Source organism: Akebia trifoliata, chromosome 8 (genome assembly GCF_017979445.1).
Source record: "Akebia trifoliata isolate Shusen 1 chromosome 8, ASM1797944v1, whole genome shotgun sequence".
Taxonomy (NCBI): domain Eukaryota; kingdom Viridiplantae; phylum Streptophyta; class Magnoliopsida; order Ranunculales; family Lardizabalaceae; genus Akebia; species Akebia trifoliata.
In genome coordinates, this window is record NC_141382.1 from 35,230,755 (window position 1) to 35,250,374 (window position 19,620).

At 36.2% G+C, this 19,620-nt stretch overlaps 1 protein-coding gene across 5 annotated transcripts in view; it reads right to left on the reverse strand.

The window, feature by feature from the left end:
• Positions 1-3,893: 3,893 nt before the first annotated feature.
• LOC147396596 (RNase L inhibitor protein-like protein) overlaps positions 3,894-19,620 on the reverse strand; it is a 34,583-nt gene continuing 18,856 nt past the window's right edge. For all 5 annotated transcript variants that reach the window (XM_086451525.1, XM_086451520.1, XM_086451523.1 and 2 more), the window contains 4 exons: positions 17,453-17,543; positions 5,100-5,171; positions 4,705-4,817; positions 3,894-4,240 (listed from right to left, as the gene is read on the reverse strand). In XM_086451525.1, the coding sequence (XP_086307651.1) occupies positions 4,116-4,240; positions 4,705-4,817; positions 5,100-5,171; positions 17,453-17,543 (401 nt within the window). In that variant the 3' untranslated portion in view covers positions 3,894-4,115. The remainder of the gene's footprint in view (positions 4,241-4,704; positions 4,818-5,099; positions 5,172-17,452; positions 17,544-19,620) is intronic.

The following is a 19,620-nucleotide window of genomic DNA, read 5'->3' on the forward strand; positions in this document are numbered from 1 at the left end:
TAGAAATCCTTCTCACAAAAGATCAACTCATTCCGAAACTTCTAACCCATATAAAACAAAACATGTTAATTATATTATTGGCCACGTTACACACACCAAGTTGATTTATTCAAGGGTGTATTTTGTCATATGTCGAGACTATAAATTCATAGTCAACTCATTTTGCTTATGTTTTATAAATGATATTATATTGGCAAATGGACCGGATCTCGAGCCAATTTTTTTAGTAAGAAATTCGTAATTTTTTCCTAAGGCCAATTTTGTTTTTTATTCAAATTATAAATTTATCGTGAACAAATTTTAGAATTTCAATAAAGAAGAAGTTCAATTTTCTTGAGAAGAATTGATCATTGAGAAATTGTAATTCTGATCAAAATAAAATAGTAAAATGATCTCATTATTTTTTATAGATGTAAAAAAATCTTATTTAAGCATGTAAATTTTATGTTAGAATTCTTTTATTCTTTGATGTGTGATTTTTTTTTTTTAATTTAATTATTGCCATTGCTTCTCACATTCAGTTTTTTATTATTATCATTGTTTATAAGTAAGAACCCATGGACATGATGCTCTTCCTAGCACCCTAAAGACAGTTTTGGCCCTTTAAAGGCAGCTGTTTTTTCTTGGAAAAATTATTTAAAGACCTTGGCGGAGGGATTTCTTTCTAAATGAAGTTTTATTTTCTTAATGGTTCCTTGACCTCATCTCAGGTTATAATGTTTTTGAAATATCTAGACTATCATTTTCTCATTTTCTTCATATACTTAAGTTCTCCAACATGGATTGAGATTGATTCTGACAATTTTTGGATTTGAATGACAAATGGAAACAATATACTTCTAACTTTGAATATTTAGATGTATTTTTTGATTCATTTCAACAATTTGTATCATTAATAAATAAATAAAATGTTGATATTTTTAAAATTTTGAATATTTCATTGTTTAGATTCGATTGTCCATTTCACAACTATAATATATGTATTTTAAGTATTTCGAGAAGATCTATCTAATATCGTAGTTAGAAAATAGAATAAAAACAAAAAGGATTTCCATTGAAAGTGGTGAGCTCAACAATAAAAAGTAGTGAGCTCAATAGTAAAAATGTTCAACTCGACGGTGCAAAGTGGTAAACTTGACATTGTATAAAAAATTTGGAATCTTAATTTCGTTCTTTTTTTGTTTTTTGTTTTTTGTTTTTTTTTTTTTTTTGGTTTTAAGGCATCTTAACAAGATTACTCCCCAACTAGGAACGGAATAAATCCAAAAATAAATCTAAATGTTTAAAATTAGAAGTATATTATTTCCATTTTATCATTTACGATAAAAAAAATTTGTTGAAAATGATTCCAATATCTGTTGGAGAACCTAAAGATCTGAAGAAGATGAGAAAGAAGGTTGTTTGGGTATTTGAAAAATATTATAGCGTGAGATGAGATTGAGAGATCGTTAATAATTAAAAAGTTTATTAAATGGACAATCAAGCTACTGCCCAAAGCTTAGGAACTATTTATAATAAAAAAAAATCCACCAAGCATGATTTTAAAACTGGGTTTCATGTCTTGTCTCATCTATGCCAAATACTGATTCATCTCAAATGAGTTTTCCAATACATTTGAGATGTCTCGTTCAAAAAAATAAAAAATTGAAAAACAAACATGGGGTTTAATATCTAGTCCGAAAAATTGACTTGTCCATCAGTCTCATCCATGCTAGATACCGAGACAACTCGGGCGATACGTTTTGGTCTCGGACAAGTTTTGAAACCATATCGCCAAGGTCCTTTAAGTAATTTTCTTTCCTTTTTTTTTTTTTTTTCCTAACTAGAACCCTAATGGTAACAAGAATTAAATTATTAGGGTTTGTCCAAGGATATCATATAAGTATATAAAAAAAAGTCTAGAAGGAAAAAGCATCTAAGAATTATTGATTTAAGCATCAAAGATTCTTTGACAACAATCAAAATTGATGCTCTTAAGTAGACAAAAATCAAAGAGAAAGTCCATCTACGACAATCATTTTTAATTTTAAACCCCAAAAAATATATTTTTAGTATTATTATCAAGCATTCAATGACACAATCTCAATTCTTAAGAAAGTACTTCCATGGATTTCCTAGCGGCCCCAAATAACGTCATTCATATTTACATGGTCCGAAATATCATGTTTCTTTATGAATCATTTTTCATGAGATAAACAATACGACAACTTCTTATTTTTTTTACCCTAGTGGGTCACTTGGGCCATAGCTCTAGTAATAAGTTCAAAAATTGCATTGTTGGAAGAATAAAGTCATGTTGGGGTGACCTACTATTGCACTTCTTGACGTAAAAGTGTATAGATGCCCTTCATGGAGTTGAAGTCAAGAAGTGCGATACGAGGTTCCAGTCTGAAGTTACTTCAGCATTATTCAAAAGAATATTTTGCTTCTTTTCATAACATCCCAAAGATATTTTAGTCCATTTAAGGTCAGCTTTGTACCCTAAAACCCTAACATCATAAGCACTAAAATATAGTCATTAAAGCCTTCTGCTTTTCTATAGGGAAACCAAGTCTTTGTTTGTTACTAGGAAGAGAAATAAATTCCCCAAAACTACATAAGTACATATTATTTTAATGTAAGACTTGCATTGGACATATTCTATAGTTAACTAATATAATCAAAACCATCAGCAACTAAATACGACCAAACCAATGATATTTGACAAAAAAACAAAAAAACAAAACAAAATTATTCTAGGGTTTTCATTTTACACTGTCAAACAATGAATTTCATTCTCCCATAGAATTAATTTGAGTCGTGCTGGGGTGAGAGGATTTACTGTGATTCTCACAATTCTGACGTGGAGATGCATACATAACCGTAAATGGTTTTTACTCATATCACGAGGAAACACATCTATGGTTATGTGCACATCCCATGTCAGACTTGTGAGAATCGCAGTAAATACCGTGTCATTCCAGCATTTTCCAATTAATTTTCTTGAAGAATTCATACTCCCTTGAAAATGTTTTCCCTTGATCAAATAGATTCTAAGTTATGCGATTGATGCAATCATTTACGAAGTATGTTTATATGGGAGAATGGAGTTCCAAGACCAACTCACACAACTCCTTCAGAGACATTAACGCCACACTGACCGAAGCCCTTATTAGACCATCGATTAATAGATAGCAATGAGAAGGAAAATGGACAAAACTCATTGGATGGCTGTATCATCCAATTGACATCCTATAGTAAGTATAGACTTCCCCTCAATAAAAATAAACAAGAAGAAAATAATTTGTAGTGTTAACCAAGTGGGTTACTTTTGGATGGCCAACTACAGCAGCCATGGGACGGTATGTCGTCTTTTAAAATGTTGTTCCCTGGGTAACTGACAAGGTTAGAAAGGACACTTTAACTCTGCACTTAAGGTGTCATAAGCGTGGCCTTTTGGATAATTTTTCTGATAGCCCACCTAACAGAAAATTTTGTATGATACACTTCAGTGGACATCGGTGAAGGGGTCACTGCCATGATAGCACCCTCAACATTGCTGTGAGAGGCATGTTCGTGGTGTGGTGTGGTGTGACATGTCAGGCAAAACTAGCTTGACCAAGGAGACATTACTGGCTCAACCAGCCCAATAATATTTATTGAGCATCAGATCCGACAAGTTAGAACATGTACTTAACTGCACAAGCCCTCCAATGGATAGAAATCATAAACCATGCTGGGTTTTAATGTCAAAGGTCCACCAAGGGGTGTATGATGAGATCAATGGGTCGCAATATTGCCACTTCGGCATGACAAACATCTCAGGTTTCTTCAATTAAGTAGGAGATTCTCCATATTTATGGTTCTGAACTTATGGAATGATTAAGAATTCATATAGTTTATCTACAAAGAGGTGAAAAATTCAGTAATTCCAGTAGAAAATTATGCGACTATATTATTTCAAGTTTCCTATAATAAAGTTAGATTTCACCTTATAGACCCAACACATCTGAGGTTGACAACACTTCACCTCTAGACTGCACATCCTGTATCGAACACTAAACATGTTGCAAGTTACCATCAACCAATTTTGTCTCTCAGACAGCTCAAGCAAAAAACCTATTGGAACTCTCCACTCACTCACTTTCATCCTCACTTTGCACAAAGTTCAAATGATTCAAATTCTCTTCGAGCGGTGGAAGTCCCTCTTCAGAATCGTAGTCAGACCCTATTTCATTGCCGACTGATACCTCATCATCACCTGCATTAACAAAAGGTGTTACAAATATATATATCTTAATGGTCATTCTCTACATTGCTATATAGCTGATGGCCTTTGAAGAAGAATGATGAGTTAATGAGACTTGTTTTATTCATCACATGAGACTCAAGATCAGAAGATGTTCTTTAGAAAATAAATTTCCTCAGAAAATGTTTTTCGGTGTTTGATTGCACCTATATAGTCGGGGGTGGGAGTACCATTGGGATTTTCCCACCCTAATGAAAAAAATCATTTCCTTGGGGTGTCAGGTAGGACAATATTTTCCCTCCAAGATGGGAAATCATTTTTTCAGGGAAAATGATTTTCCCTCGAGCATATGCAAACATAACCTGAAAATCAAATTTTCCTAGAAACCAATTACAATTTTGGAAAACACAATTGCCATAATTTCATAATGGAATCATCAGTAGTAGTAGTTATTTTCATAAGAATTGAAGGCGTACCATCTGCGTCTGGAGGAGGTTTTGGAATTCTTGAACTCTGGGAAAGCCAAGCATTTTGGACTGCAATAATGCCTGAGCTGTTCTCACATTCTGAATATGCCTTCAAAAGTTCCCTACAAGGGATTGAATATACCGATAGAAGTTATAGAGTGCTACCTACTAAGAAAAGTAGGTTATACAGATCATAATGAAAAGGATATGTTTATTTTACCCTTAAGAGTGGGTAATTAATGTCTATAAGCAGAATATCCATACATGTGGTACATAGCTCACATGTTGAGTAGCTTATCTTGCATGAACATTCCATTTTTAGATGCTAATTACCATCTCAACAAAGTCGGACTAAGATTTACTTCATTGAACTTGGTATTTTTGTATTACTAAGTGCATTCTACCTGTTCACAGACAAAAATGCATGACCCCATTTAAATTTGCTTAGCAAAAGATGTGCTGTTTCCTCCTCCCCACTGTAAAAACAAGATAGGAAAAGGTCAAAAAGTGCTGCAAAGTAACCTACAATAATTTTTTAAAAAATGTTTGAAAGATGGGGAAAAAGAGCTTATTTACTGTTGATCTTCTCCTACACAACAAAACCGAATTCACTGTTATGTGCTACCAGATTCGTTGCTACTTCACCGAACTGTAAACCGGCAAATCGGTTAGTGGTTTCACTTTGTACTGGGTTCGTGGAATAGAGCAAACCCGTTAACGAATTTATTTATTTTTTCGCTGGGTTAGAGATACCCTCCATGTTATGGAGACTATATGAGATACCCCATGATATATCTCCTTGACCTGAGGTCTTCTAAAATAAGGTAACTAAAAATGACCTACATGCCTCCTGGTCTTCAGCATCTAACCAAAATCCTATGATGTTTTCTTCCAAAAACCAGTCATGTTCAAACTCTTTGGTAGAACCTTTTACCCAACGTATTTATCCTTAACATCCTATTTCCTTCAACCTTTAAACCTCAAAACAAATGACCTAACTTCCATTGTCTTCAACCCCCACCCAAAACGCAAAAACTGCTTGATTTTTTTTTCCTCAAAGTCAGTAAAATCTTCAACCTCTTGGGTAGAACATTTTACCCACGTATTCAATCTTAAGATCCTATCACCATCAACCTTCAAACCTCAGGAATAAGATAAGATTTTGGGAGTAGAAGATTATTTAATTTTTGGGTAGAAAAATCAAGGGTTTTATACAAGAGGATAAGATGAGGTTGAATATGATTGAATGCAGACGAGGTTCAATGAGTTAAAAACTATTTACTAGAGAGATTGAAGAGCTTGAAGATCAGAGGTTTTGGTTCACCTCAAACCTTTTACAATTGATTTTTCTTCAATCAACCAAGCACAAGAACACTTATTATAGCAGAAATTATGTAAATCCAACAAGCTATCACAGAAAATCAAACACTTGGAACACATTGGATTTATAATGGTTCGGCTAAATGCATATACCCAATCCCAAGGCACCCTACCTAGGATCATGGCTTTCCATTATCCGGAGGTTTTGGTTCACCTCAAACCTTTTACAATTGATTTTTCTCCTTGGACAAATCAACAAACCTAATACAAAAATTGGTCCATACACCACCCATGATTTTGACAAGGCTAACAAAGAATCCAACTAGGGATATTCCCTAAACACCTAGGTTTTTATGACGCCAGACCCACTCACACACTCGCTAATGCTTCTCTACCAATAGAGAGCTTGGTTTAGAAAAAGTTAAACCAAGAAACCCACAAATTAATAGGAAAGAAAGTGACCAAGTTGAAGACCTTTACCTTTGAGGATAGATTTACCAATAAAGCATCGAGAGGCTTGAGTCTGCTATGTTAGCTTGCAATTATAGCTCCAAATAGCTCAATCTAGCACTCCATAGGATGTTCCAATAGAAATAGCAAGGTTGTGCCGAGGATGGAGGTCTAAAGGAATGAAGCTAATGGTCTAGGCTTAGGATTAGAGAAGGTTTTCCTAGAGGACTATGGTTCCTAAGGTCCTAGGTTTTGGAGAAGAAGAGTGTGGGTTGTGTGTGCAAGTAGTGGCTCAAAACACTCCAGAGGCTCAAGCAAAAACCCTAATGGAGCAAGCTTTCTATTTATAGATTTTTGAACATAACTGATACATTCAGTTAGCTGAGGAATTCTTCAGCTAGCCGAGTGCTCCAGTACTTAGGTTGAAAACCTAGCTTTGGTTAGTTGAGGGGTTCTTTGGCTAGCTGAGGAAGGGTTCTTCAATTAGCTGATGCTGACCGAAGCTCCAAAAGCCTGGAAAAAAAAATAGTTTCTAAAATCAAGCCGAGCAGTCTTCAATTAGCCAAGATTGTGCTTTGGTTAGCCAAAGAGCCTCTTCAATTAGCTTCGCCAAAATTAGAATAGTTTTCATTATTTCTAAGAATCAACCCGAAGGCTCTCAATTAGCCGGCGAAGGTTCTTTGGCTAGCCGAGGCTAACAGAGAAGGTAACCAAAGGGACAACAATTTTTTCTTTAAGGCCTTTTCCTAAAAAAATTTCTAAAATAATGAGGGGTTCCTAAGTCACCTAATTTGAGTCCAAGGAAGTCTTACGTTAGGATTAGGTTGGCACAACTTCAAGTTTACCTTTGAAGCACACAATGTTGACCGCAAGAGGATCAATGATGATGTTGAAACGTAGTCCAAACTCTCACACTCATGGTCTCAGAATTGACAACAAAAACGTCGGAATTAACACGTATTTCTTTAGCATGAATGTTCTAAAACATTTCAAGGTTAGATGCTCTTTAGTCCTCTACCTCTCCCAAAACATCATAGCCAAAAGTTGGTTTTACCAATGTTGTTTTCTCCCTATGTCTAAAGCCCTATTGTCAAAGCTCTGAAACATGCATACATGCATTCCCTCATTAGTTGTGCAGCACTCTCAAACTCAACTTTGAGTACTGAGCCTATGCACGTTATGGATTAGTTAGTCAAGCACAAGTCCAATAACCCTTTGTAAAAGTTATGCTTGGCAACCACATCCATCAGCAAAATCCACCAATTTGGGCCCCTACTTCATCTCTTTACATCCCTTAATTCACAATAGGTTTTGGAATACCCAAGTCCAACACAACTAGTTGGACCAAAATCTTGGACCCAAGCTTGAAACCCTTTGTCTCACACGCATTTACCTAATTCCCGTTTGTGGAACCTTTTTTTCAGCCCGAATAGCGTATGCCAAAAGCCCAATCACATTACCGATCAAGGATTCTTGGGTTAAAATTAAACCTACACAAGTTTGGGTAAATTGCCCAAATCAGGCCAAATTCATGTGGAATTACATTATACAAATTAGGCTCAAAAGTCTTGTGGACTCGTATGGTATGAATTCTTAAACTTGAATTGCACACACATGCTGAATTCTATCCATACTTGAAGTGCGACCTAGGACAATCACACCTCCATGAGCCTAACCTGCATTTCTAGAATACCAACAATATCATAAATATTGCATGGTCATTGTAAAACTATAAATTTCATAGTTGAATGTCATGAACATTGGTGATTGCTTGACAATGCACAAACCTCTAGTCAAAGGCCACATTACTAGGCAACCTACTCACCTGAACCTTGGACCGTGGAGTTCGAATTTAAATTGCAACCTAATAAGTGAGGCCCGACCAACTTCTATCATGGTTGCACTTGAAAAACTGCTGCCAGCCGCTTTGGGGCACATCATCCATTAGATTATATCTTATCAATTATTAGTGCTCTTCTCCAAGTCAAAGTAAGCATAGTATCAGTGTTGTCAAATGCGATCACATATTCACATATGCAACACTCGCATAACCCAAAAATGTCATTTACTAATATGCTATGGCATATTTTTGTATGAGATAGTTAAAAAAGATAGAGAGAAAAGTTAAATTAATTACTAAGCCCTAATTAGGCTTTACAGGTGATTACATAGTCTAACAAGTGGAAAAGACTAAAAAGGACAAAGGACAAGAAAAGCTAATAGAATAGAGTTTTATTCAACACTCCCCCTCAAGTTGGTGTGTAGATATCAACAACGCCCAACTTAAACAAGACACCTTCAAAGGCAGTTTTGTTAACACCTTTAGTAAGAATATCGGCAAATTGCTGAGTGGTAGGAACAAAGGGAGTACAAATCTGCCCAGAGACGATCTTCTCTCTAATAAAATGTCGATCAACTTCAATATGTTTTGTTCTGTCATGCTGAACCGGATTTGCTACTATGTTAATAGTTGATTTATTATCACAATATAGTGAAAAAGGGACTGTCACAGGAAGATACAAATGAACTAGTAAGGTCTTGAGCCACAATAACTCACACACTCCAAATGCCATAGTTCTGTAGTCTGACTCAACACTAGACCGAGAAACCACATCCTGCTTCTTATTGCACCAAGTTACCAAGTTGCCACCAACTTTAACATAATACCTAGAAGTAGACCGTCTATCAGTCACTGAAATAGCATAATCTACATCAGTCCATGCCTTAATGCGAAGATGAACATAATTACTGAACAAAATACCTCGACTAGGATATCCCTTAAGATATCTGAGAATACGATAGACAGCAGTAAGATGAGATGTGCAAGGAGAGTGCATAAACTGACATAGACAATGTCGGGATGAGTCATAGACAAGTAGATCAATTTTCTTACATGACACTGATACTAGCCAATATCCGACAAACACTCCCCCTCAGAATCAGCCAACCTGTGATTTTGCTCAATTGGAGTATCGGCGGGACAAAAACCAAGTTGACTGGAGTCACGCAGTAAATCAAAGACATATTTACGCTAAGAAATAAAATTATCAGAATGGGACCGCGCAACCTCAATGCCCATAAAATAGCGAAGATGTCTAAGGTCCTTAATCTCAAACTGACGTCCTAAATAAGATTTTACCTCTAAAATGCCGTCACAATCATCTCTAGTAAGGACAATATCATCCACATAAGTTTTGCCCTGGGAGTGATGCAGGAAAAGGATATGATCAATAGAACTCTGATGAAAACCAAACTAATGCATTGCTTTAGTAAAGTGCTCAGACCATGCGCGAGGAGATTGCTTCAATTCATAGAGATAACGGCGAAGACGACAGACATGTCCAAAAAAATCAATTGCAAGAAAGTCAAGAAGTTGGACTATATAGACTTCTTCCTGAATATCATCATTAAGAAAAGCATTCTTGACATCTAACTGAAAAAGGCAACCCTCTAATAGCAGCAACAGAAAAAGAACTCGAATGGTGGTCATCTTGACAACAGGAGCAAATATCTTCTGATAATCAATCCCATAAGTTTGAGCATAACATTTAACTACCAGACGAGCCTTATAGTGAGCAATAAAACCATCAGAATTATGCTTAATGGCGAACTCCCAGTGGCATCCCACAACCTTCCAACCAGGCGGAAGAGGAGCTAGTTTCCAAGTCTAAATTTTTTTAAGAGTATTCAATTCATCAATCATAATTGTTCGCCACTCAGGATGGACAATAGCATCTGCAACAGTATTAGAAAGAGAAACATCGGAAACAGAAGCAAGAAAACTCCGATAAGATGGTGAGAGAGCAGAATCAGATACATAATTAGAAATAGGATAAATACAAGTGCACTTACCCTCGCGAATGGCGATAGGATGATCATCACAAGAGACAATAGGAGGCGAAACTGGAGACGAGGAAGTAAGTTGGTCTGGGGCATAGAAGTGATGGTAATATTGCATGGCTGCCGAGAGTAAACGAGCAATTGAGGAGGGGACGAATTGACAAGAGATGGAGAAGGAGGAACATGCATAAGACGAGGGAATAACAAGGATGAGGGGTCATCAGGGGAATCTAGAGAAAATCACTTAGACTGACAGCCAACTGACTTAGGGTAGTATGGGGTATACTCAAAGGAGACATCCCAAAAGATGAAACGCCTTTGAGAGAAGATGATAACAGCGGTATCCTTTCTAGGTAGAGGAATAACCAAAAAATATATATATATTTTACGACCTTAGGACCAAGTTTAGTGCGAGTTTGGTGAAGAATTTGAACAAAATAGACGCACCCAAACACATGCGGAGGAAGTGAAAACAAGGGACAATCCGAACTGAGATGAAAGAAGGAAGTGGCAAATTGAAGAACCCGGAAGAGAGTCCAATTAATATGATAAACAGCAATAAGAACTGCATCGGCCCAATAAGCTTGTGGCACGTTCATGCCAATGGATAGGACACGGGCTAACTCTAGAATATGGCGATTTTTTCCTTTTGGATCGACCATTCTACTGAGGAATCTTAACATTAGACATTTAATGTTCATTGCCAGACTTTAAAAAAAGTTTTAATACCTCACAATCGGTGTATTCAGTACCATGATCTGAACGGAAAGTCTTGACAGTACGACCAAACTGGGTAAGAAACATAGTAAGAAATTGCTTAAAGATCTCATATACTTCACTCTTGTGTTTCATGAGATCAAGTGGTATGACTGTGGTCATCGATGAACAAGACAAAATAGTGAAAATCAAAAGTAGATGTGACGGGGGAAAGACCCCACACATCATAGTGTATTATATTAAACAAAACAGGTACAGTAGTATTCATACTAATAAGATAAAGAGAACAATCATATTTAGCTAATTGACAAGTTTCACAAGAAAAATCAAGTAAATTGACATTATTAAATAAAACAGGGAACGTGTTTAAAATATCCAAAGGAAATATGGCCTAAGCGTAAGTGCCAATGCATTACAAGTGCCTTATGAAACTGACTACTACAACTAAGTTGAGAAACAGAATAAGTGTTAGGTAAAACAGGTGCGTCCTAGAGATACAAGTCATTCACTTCACGTCCAATGCCAATCATCCTCTTCGACTATAGATCTTGAAAGACACAATGAGAGATAAAAAATTATACTACAATTCAAATGTTTGGTAATGCTACTAACAAAGATAAGATTAGTAGTAAGTTGAGGAACATGCAGTGTATTAATTAAGGATAAATAAGGTGTAACAAACAAATGACCTTGACCAGCAATAGTAGATAAAGAACCATCAACAAAGCGAACCTTATGAAGACTAAAACAATCACTATAGGTTTTGAACAGGAAGGACGTACCGGTCATATTATCTGAGACACCAGAATCAATGATCCATAGTGAGGAGGTGGTGAAAACACTGTATGCAAATGCAAAGGTTCCAGAGTGAGCGAAAATAGGGACCAACTGAGATGAAGTCTCCATCTGATTGAAGAATTACCTTAACTTGTCAAGCTCAGCCTGGGACATAGATACCGAATCTGAGGAGGTAGTAGCGGAGGGGAGTGCCTGATCAGAAGTCGACTGAGAGACTATATGAGCTGAGGATCGTTGAGATAGTTGATGTTGCTGATTAGGACAAACATGAAGCGCATAGCAACAGACCTTCACGTGACCCAACTTTCCACAATGATCACACTTATGTCGCTAACAGAGACCTACTGAAAGGCTGTGGAAAAGGTATGCAAGTAAGCATAGCAGAGTGGTCTCTAGAAGAGGGGGATAGGACAAATATACGACGACTCTCATCAGGTAAGACATAAGAATACGCATTCTCTAGGGACGGAAAGGGATCCATACCTAATAAATGAACTCTCGCATACTCTAACTCATCCCGGAGACCGGTTAGAAACTAAAAAATTCGATTCTTATCCAAAATCGATGCATATAATTTTTTTTATTAATAAAGATATGTTTATTGAAAGGTAAAAAAACAAAAGAAGGTCGAAAGGACCTGCCCAGAACAAAGAAAAAGAACCAAAAGCACAACAAGGCTTAAAAACAAGACTAAGCACAGACAACGAGATACTCTCCCGACAAAGAGCACACCCTATCCCAACGCATAACAAAATCTTCAAAGAAGACTCCCTTGAATTCCTCGTAAAGTTTGTTCCAAGAGAACATGAACTCCAAAATAGAAAGAACCAGTCCTTCCAACGTCGAAACTTTCCCTTCAAAAATGCACCGATTGCGTTCTTTCCAAATACCCCAACGAATTGCAAAAGGAGCCAAGCACCAAAGAATCCGCTTAGAAGACGAGAAGGAACCACCCCACGACAACTAAGCTTCCAAGACCGACTTAACAGAACGAGGAAAGCAACCTACTATACCGAATAAGGATGAGAAATGTGACCAAATATGATAAGCCACCCGACATTGGATGAATAGATGATCCACTGTTTCCGTCTGAGAACCACACATACAACATACCAATTCGAGGAAATAAAGCCTCTTTTGATTAATTAATCCAACGTTGCGAGTCTCCTTAATGCCACCAACCAGAGAAAAAAAGATATCTTAAAGGGTCCTTATCAATGCATCTAATGCTTTATCAAGAGGGTCCTTCCAAGCATAGGACAAGAAATAGAAAGTCAACTTTTTCCATCGAACACGTAACTGTGATATAGAGATGGTGACTGAAAAGTCACCTTGCGAAAGACGAAAAACCTCACGCTCTAAGTTAAAGATCCGGACATTGTTTTGACGTTACAAGTAGATATTCTTTACAGAATCTCATATCTGTTTTGCGGTCTTGGAAAACATAAAATCAGCCGCAATGTGTGGTTGCATAGATGTAACCAACTAAGAACGGACCATAGAGTCATTAGCAAACCATTGGGGGTAAATAGTGTTAGTCAGTGTAGGTTGTTTGTCCGCTCCTGTGAGGTAACCGATCTTTCATTTTTCACCAATAAACATTTCAACTGATCATGCCCAAAGAAAATAATTAGGACCATCTAATTTCAAACTGGTAATTTGAATGCCTGGAAAGTCGATTGAATGAGAGGAAAGACCGTCCGATCCATCACTATTACTAATGATCAAGGAAGAAAACGTTTCGTAGGCCATCAAAGAATAGATGTGCTTTGGTTTGAAGAGAGTTCAAATAAGAAACTAATCGCAGCACCCTAAAAATGACAATACACGATCAGAAGAGGCGTGGAAGGTGATCAAACACTGTTATAGGTGAACCGAACAATCATCAACTCAATCGTAGGGCACCAAGGAGTAGTTCTGCTACTGCCGTAAACCTCAACCAAGAGTCTAGTGGTTGTCACATGCCCAGAAATTCCCAAACAGCAGCTTGTTGTTGTCGCAACCCTCAAACAGTAAATCTGTTGTGATCGCAACCCTCAAACAACAATCGATTTGGCCTGACATCCACTAAATAGCACCCTGTTGTTATCGTAGCCTACTAAAAATGGCCTGACAGCCAGAAAAACAGCAACGGTTGTTGCCGCAACCCCTAAAACAGCACATTGTTGTTATTGCAACCCACTAAGATGGCCTAACAATCACAAAAAGACAGCAATTGTTATTGCCACAGCCCAATAAACAGCGCATAGTGTTGCCGCAGCTCTTTAGGGTAGCTACGCTGCTGCCATAAGGCTTCAAGAAAGTCTCAAGACTCTATCGCATGGTGTGATTAGGGTGTTGATGATAGATTTAAGGAGGAAAAGGACGATGGAGTTGCAACAAGGAGGAAAGGATGGGGAGGGAGAAGACGATGGAGGTAGGTTTTGATACCAAGTTAAAAAAGATAAAGAAAAAAGTTAAATTAATTACTAAGTCCTAATTAGGCTTTAAATGTGACTACATAGTCTAACAAGAGGAAAAGACTAAAAAGGACAAAAGATAAAAAGAAACTAATAGAATAGAGTTATTCAACAGAGATGGCATTCTCCTTTGACAACATCTCTTCTACCTTCTAACCTCTTTCTTACTCACAAGCCTCCAACTCTTAAATCTTATTACATTTTCAGATTTTCTAGTTTCTACTCTACTACATAATACATTCATCTCTCACAAAACATAAATATTCTTTAATCTCTATTCTCTACTCAAGACTATTAATCTCAAACTTCATGTCTCAAGTTAAGACTCTCAACTCAATTCACAAGAATCAAGATTCAACCCAAGTTCAAGTGTTCAACCTTCAAAAATCAAGATTGATCAAGTATCAACCTTCAAGACTTGAGAATCAAGATTCAACCTTCAAGAATCAAGATTTAAGTACAAAGATTCAAGTTCAAAGAAAGATCAATATTCATCATCATTCATCAAGACTTGATAGAGTTCATGAAAAGCAAAAACACAAGCCCACAACAATTTTATTAAGGGTTGGGATCCGTTGACTCCTAAGAATGACTCGTGAAAAAAAAACACATGATCCCAACCCTTTAAACACAAAATCCAATGGTTGAGACTTATGAGTAGCTTGATAATACAAATCTCGGAGATACTTATCCCGGAGATAAATCTCAACATTGGACTTTGCATTTAAAGGGTTGAGATCATGTGTTTTTTTCATGGGTCATTCTTAGGAGTCAACGGATCCTAACTCTTTCATCAATCATTATCTTATTTTCTTCTATTACTCAAGTTGACCTTGAGGTATTTATATATATATAGGGTTGGGATCCGTTGACTCCTAAGAATGACTCATGAAAAAAACACATGATCCCAACCCTTTAAACACAAAATCCAATGGTTGAGATTTATGAGTATCTTGATAACACAAATCTTGGAGATAATTATCCCAAAGATAAATCTCAACCATTAGATTTTGCATTTAAAGGGTTGAGATCTTGTGTTTTTTTCACAAGTCATTCTTAGGAGTATATATATATATATATATATATATATAGAGCCGTTGGATCTCGCTTAATAGATGAAAATCCTACAGTACAAATCTATTCAAACACCACGTGCATAATTTCTCACTTAAAACTTACAAGATATTGCAAACACCTCCCCAATATTGCAAATACCTCGGGGTGCTCAATTAAAACTCCCAAATCTCTTCTTCAAAGACTATCAACTCACCATCTTCTTCACTAAGCACTAGTCTTCTTCACTAAGAATCACCCTCTCACCCATCTTCATCCACTCGATTTCACTGCAATTACACCATCTTCACACGAACAAGAGACCTCCATCATTGTCTTCATCCACTCAAGTTCACTGCAATTTTCTTAACTAACCTTAACACTTCGATTTAGAAGGTTGAGGAGAACAAAAGCCCCACTCGCACTAGTCTTCATTGTCGACAAAGACAACGATTTGAGTCACGCTGAAGGAGCAAATGCTAGTATTCAAAGAAGAGATTTGATTTTGCTTCTTATTCTCCCGCATTCATCTATATGTTTTAAAGCTTTGTCTCTCTAGCTTTTTTGTTGATCAGGTAATGGATTTGACCTTGATGTTTTTTTCGATCTAATACAGTTTTCTCTTTTTTTCGATCAATCTCTATTAAGATTTTCACACTTGAGGTGCTTCAATAGATTATTATTTTAATTACAACCTCGCATTTCTTTGTTTTTGCAAGTTTTTACGTTGATCTATCAATTTAAAAGATTACTTTTTGATCAATTTGATGGCTCTCTTTTTGGACTAATCTCTGTTAAGATGTCACATCTTGAAGTATTTTAATGAGTTTTATTTCAAGTTGGAGTACGTGATGTCAATTTAAAAATGGCTCAAAAAGGCACGAAATTAGTGGGTTTGGATCAAGCCTAATTGGATTTGGGGTATTATAGAAAAAATTTAAGGTCAAAGAGGTAAAAGATGAAAAACAATAAAGTGGGTTAAAGGAGTCAAAGAGGACATATATAGTAAAGTTATAGGGGGGATGAAGTGTAAAAGAAATAAAGTAGATCCCACAATACTATAGCTTGATGGGAGGGTGAAGGGCATAAAAGTGAAAAAAATAAAATTGGAAGGATATTATTAAAGAATTTTGAGGTTAAAGGAGTAAAAGATGAAAAACAATAAAAGAATATATAAAAGTAATAGGTAACACCAAATACATTAGAATCGTTTATTTAAGCTAGATGATCTTGCACCACAGTATATGCATGTCATGGACAAACAACAACAATTTGTAACCAAACATAGCGAGCTAGAGCATAATGTAAGAAGAGGTGATCATCTGTCTCTCCATTCCTCAAGCAAACAAACAACAATTTGGAGTCTGAAAACTTCTTACAATCAATTGGTCCAAAATAGTTAATCTTCCCAATGTCGCTAGCCATATAAACACAGAACCCCTCAAGGGAACTGTAGCCCCCTATGTTTTTCATTTAATATATTCTTTGCTTATTTGGAAAAAAAAAAAGGGGGCTAAAGCATTATTTGAGGTAATTAGTAGAACAATTGTAACAAGAATTAACATGTTTGAGTTCAAATCAACAAATCGATGAAATACAAGGAATTGGTCTAGACAATATAAAGGCCTATCCATGGCATAGTGTGCACATGACCTAAGAAGGAAGAGGATTGGGAGTCTAGAACACGCTGTCAGATCAGAAAAGGAAGACAATGAAGGAGTAGAAGATGAAGCCATGGTGGAAACCACAAGACATGCAATTGGCCTCTAGGTTGGTTTGAGCCCCTCTTCAGAGTACTAAGGTAATCCACTCATAAACACTGCTGATAAATATCCTCTAGAAATGGCATACGCAATGGTAGCGATCAAAAGAATACATAAGGTTTGACCTTAGGTAACGATTGAGGGAATGCATTGAGGTAAAGTGGGGATTTCAACCTAGTAATGTAAGGGGATTCCTACCTTCCTAAGAATAACCATTCTGCATCTTTTCTCAGGTATCCCAGGGAAAAACATAGTACAAAACAAATTCTGAAGTTTCAGTTAATGATCAAATTCAAGAGGACTTTGGATGACAAACAAGATGATGAATAGACTTAGTACGAGCATAAAATAACTCACCATATAATTAAAGCTGCTGATAATGCTTCCACACAAGATAACTCACATGGTCGTCCATAATTTACCGGATTTGCTGCAACCAGCCATGGTACTGCAATTGGAAATAACTTATTAGCCAATATATAGCTTACCTTAAAGGACAAGATTAATAAATTTTAAAAAAAAGTAACTTAATATGCTAAATCAGTATCCATGGTTTGTAAGTAGCAATTCTGTTACATTCAATAAATCAGTACCCAAATTCAACATGTTAGAAGGTTGAAATTCATACAGATTAAAGGATAACTGACAGACAGCATAAGCACTCAATCAGAAAGATGATCGGGGCCGTCTTATCAGATATTTTCTTGTCAAAATGGCATTTTGGATGCTTAAATAGAATAACCACCTTGCCGAACAGCATGCACAAAGAGTAGCTTCCCATTCCCCACCCTACTTGTAGGTTAAAGCACCAAAGTTGCTTATGGAAGCTCAAACAATTAACAACTCAGTTGATTCAAGTAATAACCTAAAAGATAAATATAAATCTCGAGGAATCATTATGTATATTTTTTTATTTTTAAATAATATTATTTTTTTAAAATCCGTCGTCCCCAGCAGACTCAAAAGCAGTGGAAAACATAGTATAGATTGTAAGCATGTGTAAATCGAAAAATCAGTAGAAAGTTAGAAAATGGGATTTTATAGACAATGCATATTGAAAATATGTTCACTGTTAGATCTCGAAAAATCGTGAAGAATAGACTATTAGATCACTAAAATCAACGTCCAGATGAAACTGACTGAGCAAGTCAAAGTAAAACAGAAAAATCCAGTCAATGGGGTCAAATTGAGTTGACCCATTCATGAGTGGCTGAATTCAGCTACATGTGGGATTGCTTTGCATAAGTGACACATCACTAACACTTGCCAAATGTCAAAGATGGGCAATGCACTTAGTTGTGTAAAACAAATGTCAAATATGACGTTAGCTCATTAGCTTTTTTATTCACAAATTTTTTGATAGGTAAATGCTTGGTTGGTACATGAATATTGTTAATTGTTAATAGTTAGCATAAGAAGTATGCGTTCAAGGGGTTTCAACTTAGGATCTGGAACAACCTCCACAAGTCTTACCACTTAGCTAATTGGCACTTCGTTTTTTATTCACAAATCAAACATAAAAGCTAAAAAATTTGTTCTCCAAGTTACAATCTCTTTCAAGCTTCAAGAACTAGCCACCTGGCTCCATTAAACCAAACAGTTGAAGCATCATTTTCTCCAACTCCTTCATTTCCAACCTTTAAAATTGGTAACACTTCACGCCAATCACCTTCCAACCTTCCCAAACTCGCAACCTTTAAATATTCTTCAAACTCTTGAAGAAATCTACAACCAACACCTTTAATCACCATTTTCAACCCTACTTTAACCATTTTCAGCTTCAAACAACAAGAAGGAGAGCTTAAGAAAGGAAATAACAGCAACTTAGTACCAGGACTAGTAAAGAAATAGGAGAAAAATGGAAAGTCTAGGAGCTTGAACTCAAAGCTAGAGGACCGAGATTAAGCTCTTGGGATTTAAGAGAGAAAAATTGCTCAAGGGAAGTCAGGTAGGAGTCTTGAAACCTACACATAACCACAAAATTTTTTACAAAGTATTTTGCAAATCAATAACTACGTAATTTCATAATTTACATTGAAAACAACATGAATAATGGTTAATTGTTATGGTTTATTTGGTTATTATTGAATATTAATTATATTTGCTTGACAGTAGAACCTTTGTTTTCAAAATACTTTACTTTCTATCAACAATTAACATAATTTCAAAGCAAAAAAAATGCAGTTCAAAACTAATCTTTCAGAATGGTTTTCAAAACATAGGTCAAATGAGTTTGTACTTTGTTAAATGAAGTCTACAATGAATTTTGGAAATTTATTTGAAATTATCCGAAAAATATGAAATTTGGGGGAAAATGATGTCTTGATTGATCACCACTCGAGTGGTGGAGCAGTGGTTTTGTGACTTGGATGGACTCCCCAAGGTCGTAAGATCGAGTCTCCCCACCCACAACTTAACCCGATACTCCAATTTTTGGTGGTTGGGTGTATCCACAGGGATTAATCCCACTTTCAAACGAGCTAGCTGGTAGGGACATCCTGTCACATCAAACAAAAAAATCTTGA